This window comes from Penaeus chinensis, chromosome 15, assembly GCF_019202785.1.
Source record: "Penaeus chinensis breed Huanghai No. 1 chromosome 15, ASM1920278v2, whole genome shotgun sequence".
NCBI lineage: Eukaryota > Metazoa > Arthropoda > Malacostraca > Decapoda > Penaeidae > Penaeus > Penaeus chinensis.
The window spans coordinates 13,836,186-13,841,185 of NC_061833.1; the positions used below are offsets into that span (position 1 = coordinate 13,836,186).

Below are 5,000 nucleotides of genomic sequence, written 5' to 3' on the forward strand. Positions count from 1 at the left end.
GACACCTCTGCCACTCTTTTTCCTGTTCATCTCAAGTTGGCCCACAACAGTTGGGGTAGGGAAACGTTTGCCATGGGATAGGGAAGACCAGGACAAAAACCTTGCCATGGGATGCCCAGTGACAGGGTTTGAAGACCTTTGTGATATCCTCTGGTACTACAGTATGTGTACAAAAGCACATTTGCTACATATTACCAAAAGCAATAACAATTCTAGCTGTTTAATAGCTTCGTAAGTGCAGATGTTTACTGTCACCAAACTATTAGAAAAGTATTTAACTACTTTAGTCATAAGACTTGAAATGGTAGACCTCCAACCAAAGGATATGCATAAATTTGATGTTTTAAAAGCATTATTTTCAGGCTCCTACTTACAGGTAATACTTACCTGAAGGCTTGTCCACACAAGCAGGAATGATTAGGGACACAATGGTGGGTAACTGTTAAGAGGACATTATAGGTGAGAAATCAATTGAGAAATTACTTGCTTACCAAGTAGTTTGCCTACCTGTCATCTTTACTTGTGGCTGCCTGTGTGGACAGGCCCTTAGTGTAACTCCAGCTAATGCTTTCAGTATAACTAGCAGTGCATTTCAAAGGCTTTTAAAGGAATGAACTAAAACATCTACTGGAATAGAAAGCGTAAAATTTTTAATTCCCATATAACAAAACAAACTGCAAAATAAAATATCTTGCCTATCCTTAACAAACCTCAAAGAAAATATTCCGAAACTCAATGAGTTGAACAAAATCATTGTAAAACGGAATTCCTGTAATTCCTGTAGACATCAGCGGTGCAACCAAATATGCAATATCTTAATTGATAAACAGGAAAATGTCAGAAATAATAAGCTTAAAAGTTTCTACAACTTCTGGAAATGAACTACAACATTAATCAAAATATTTCAGCCTTTTTTTCATCTAGTTACTGTAATGGAATATTTTCTTTGAGACTAATTACTGAAGCCGAAATCATTACTCCATTTGCTTTATTCATTATAAACTAGTAACAATACTTTAATCTTAGCTACCTCTCTGAACATGATATGCTGTCACAACAGTACATTAAGTCCCTAATATGTTTGGACGCATAGCTAACAAGCAATTCTGTTACAGAATAATATAATCATAAATTATATTCACAAAAAAGAAACCTTGGAGAATAAGTATTTAAGATTAAAGGGTAAATATACCTGACTAGTCAATATGATGGGAAAAAAGCACCAGACAATACACACTTGCTTGACTTTTCCCATGCAATACTGAATAAGATATTTCAGGGGGAAATGACAAAGCATTCATTTCCTTTGGCATCAATTATTTCTCAATCAACTGGACACTTTCCTGGTCCAAAGGGGCATTTTCCATCACCCAAGAGCTCTGGTGAGGTTCCTCTCTGCCTTCATCACTTGTGGAAGTGCTAGGAGGTGATGATGTTCCTTCTGATGGCTGGGTACTATATTCATGACTCAGGGGAGGAAAATCCTCTGGAGAATAAGGAGTATCTCGCAAAGGCGCATAACCAGGTGTTAGGTCCTCAGGGGAAGAATTGTCAGAAGATGACTGGCGATGAATATCCAAAGAATGAGGGGGCCTGATCTGTCTGACACCTGACTGCAAGGATGACTCCAAAGTAAGGCCCTTCATAGACTGACTAACTGAAGCACAGTTACTTGTGTCCTCCTCTTGAGATTCAGCAGTTTGGGATGTAGTTGCACCTGGTTCGGAAGGCTGCTGTGATGGGCTGACAAAATTCTGTAGTAGGGAAGGCCATGTGTGGATGGATGAGGAAGCTGGAAGATTTCCTTCGACTACTGGAGTGTTCATTGGGGTGCACATTGAGTTTGATGCCTCTGCTAATTCTTCATCTAGCATCAATCCTGCGATGGCTTCATCACTTAGCATTTCAATGCTGGAAATAAAATGGCCATGGAAAATATTTGCCCTTAATATTACAAAGATGGATGACATGAAATAACTAGACTGAACTTCTTGAAGAATTCCATTCTTTTTGTTCATCTTGTTAACACTGTACCAGTCCTTAAATACAACAAAAACCATCAAATAGTTTTACTTATCAATCTGTTCTTAAAAATATATAACTATAAATAATTACAAGATGTGATCATAGTGCACCTAAAAGCTGTATTACAGACATCAAGTACTAACGACAAAATCAAAAAGACTACACACCTGGCGAGACTTTCTGTGTCTGAGATGATGGAGTCCCGGTCTTCTACAGTAAGATACTGGGCAGGGGAGAGGGCTGGGCTGCCTAAGCCAATTACCTGTGCCAAACAATCTGATGTTACTACATGCAACTACTTAAAATACTTCATAAAACATGGTTAATATTTCTACATTGATATGTATGCCTTAATTTCCAATTATGGAAATTTTGCTACCACTACAACCTGGCTCACAGATGTGCACCAGTGGCAGATATAGCCATCTAAAAAAGGAAGGATGCTTAAATTAGGAGGTACTGTATTGTGGGCAAATTAATTATGAAGAACTGCTCTTTAGATTAGGAGAATATGCATAGAGCATTTTCACATGTATTTTCAGAAATTGGAGGTAAATTTGGGAGGGGTTCAGTGGCTGACTTGGTTAGACTTAGGTTTGCAAGCATTTAGAATTTTCCTCTTAGAGAATTAAGATGTGGGGGGGGGGGGGGTACAACTTAAGGGGATAGTTACTCCCTGCCTCCCCTATATCTACCAATAACAATCATACTAAAACTTGTATAGTGTAGAATTCGATATCAATAGATCTGCTAAGGGCACCCATACTGAAACCTTGCAATATATGTTTGAATATCAAGACTTGTACTGACCCTGGAAAATAACAATGATTTTAGAAGAAATAACAATAATAGTATAATAATGATAATGACAACAACAATAACAGCAATAACAACAACAAAAGTAGTAGTACTATTAATGATTTTATACTTCTCTTAGTCTCATTATATTACTACAGCAGATGTTTAGGGTTTAAAGGCAATGTATAAGGTACATACAAACCAGAAACAGCAAGCATACATTATTTCTTGATGGTTTAAGAAGGCATTTTTCTGGGACGTACAACTGGGTGCTTATTGGGAGAAGGGTCACTCAACAAACAAATTCAAAAATGTTAATATAACAACAGATCCCTAATTGTAAAAAATGTTTTCCCAAGTAATGGTAGTACCAAGATTTTAGTTTTTAAATGTATAGCATACATCAGCCCTTTTAATTTTTGCTACTGCTATCTGTTGAGTTTTGTATTTATCTCATCTCACTTATAAGCCAGTGATGTTCAAGCTACTGTTTTATGAGCTGTGTAGAAAAACCACTTTACATCAATATTCTGTCTATAACAACTATATATACAAAAAAAAATCTAATGAGCAAATAGAATTCAATTTACATTATGTACATCTTCTTCCAAAGTAAGTATATATCCATCACAAAGTTTCATATAATAACAATTTGGCTGTTCAAGATCATCTTTTCACATGCTTATTGCTTTTAAATGCACTGACCTGCCATCCAGTAAGATCTGTACAAGTGGCTGCCCCATCTACCTCTTCAACCACAACTTCCCCTGCTTCCACAACCAAGCTTCCTGGTACACCTGACCCTAAAACACTGGGGTCCTGAGAAGCCTGACTGGCACAGGTATGTACAGGAGATGAACAGGTAGAGGTGGCAGCTGTAGTGCTACATAAAGAAGTCACAGCTGGTACAATATGAGGTATGGCTGTGGTTGCTGTTGTCATTTTCTGTAGAGTCAGGAGACAGAATGTTAAAAAATCATTTATATTGTATTAAGTTATAATAAAACTTGTTTGTGGATAAAAAGTGCATCTATGAGAAGAATGGCCTCTGACATATATGTGTGAGTATTGATTTTTGCTATCCCACTAATGTCTTTCTATACATATGTCCTTACTCAAGTGCAACAGTTATTGTCATTCAGTATTATCCATAGCTGATGAAACTTTGCCATACATAAAAACATTTTGCATTAATAAAAATCAATCTATCTGTCTTTTATCTGTTATATTTTCCCAATGAATTACTGTTTTAAATATCTGTCATATTCAAGTATCTTTCGAATTAGCTCTCTAATCACTCTTATTTTATGCCATGAAGAGGACACCATACACTTGCTATTCAATATAGAAATTGTACTCATCTTTATAATCTCTATTATCTGGTTTTCCCCTCCTTTTTACTTTATATCACTTTCCACCTCTCTCTTTCCTGCCTATTTGATAAAAGTTTGGGAATTTCTTTGAAAGTTGTATACAGAACTAAACCACTAAATTTCTGTACATACACTTAAAGCAGCCTTTTGGTAAGGCACCATTTAACATCAACTGGTAAAAAAAAACTTTAAACACCTTTAAAATATATTATCAGGAAGTGTTTTCTTACCTGAGCCTTGGACATAGGAGCAGCAGCTGGTCCTAATTTTCCAGGTAAAGCTTTATATTCTTCATTTGTGTCAGCTGCAGCCTCTGGGCTAGACTCTGCATAATGCAATGGATGAGCTGCTAAAGGCACACCTCCATCAATAGCTTGCAATGGAGGTAGAGGAGATTCAGCACCAACTCCAACACCACGAATACCCAGGTCAAGTTGTGACTGACGGGTCTGCAAGTGCAGAGGTGATAATTTGTATGATCAATTCCCATTTATTTATCATGAGAGGGTAAAGAAGGAGAAGAAGAAGAAGATGACGATGATTGATGATGATGATGTAAAGGTGGAGGTGAAAGTGGAAGAGGAAGAGGGAGGAAGAGCTAAATAATAAAAGAAAGAATAGGAACATACAAAGAGAAAAGTGAAAAGGAATAGGAGAAAAAAACAACAAAACAAGGATGAAGGCAAGAAGGGCTTACGGTTAAGGAAGAAGAGTTAAATAATTTTAGCCAGATTCATCCTTTACAACTTACCAAGGTGCAAAGACAACAAAAATAAATTTTACGTACCCTGTGGATTTCATCGG

The 5,000-nt window shown here is 36.8% G+C and overlaps 1 protein-coding gene across 3 annotated transcripts in view; it reads right to left on the bottom strand.

The window, feature by feature from the left end:
- Nucleotides 1-628: 628 nt before the first annotated feature.
- The window catches only part of LOC125032766, a 15,903-nt gene continuing 11,531 nt past the window's right edge, over nt 629-5,000 (bottom strand). For all 3 annotated transcript variants that reach the window (XM_047624100.1, XM_047624099.1, XM_047624101.1), the window contains 5 exons: nt 4,984-5,000; nt 4,427-4,645; nt 3,529-3,768; nt 2,193-2,287; nt 629-1,911 (listed from right to left, as the gene is read on the bottom strand). The exon at nt 4,984-5,000 is cut by the window's right edge and continues 134 nt beyond it. In XM_047624100.1, coding sequence (XP_047480056.1) covers nt 1,317-1,911; nt 2,193-2,287; nt 3,529-3,768; nt 4,427-4,645; nt 4,984-5,000 — 1,166 coding nt within the window. In that variant the 3' untranslated portion in view covers nt 629-1,316. The remainder of the gene's footprint in view (nt 1,912-2,192; nt 2,288-3,528; nt 3,769-4,426; nt 4,646-4,983) is intronic.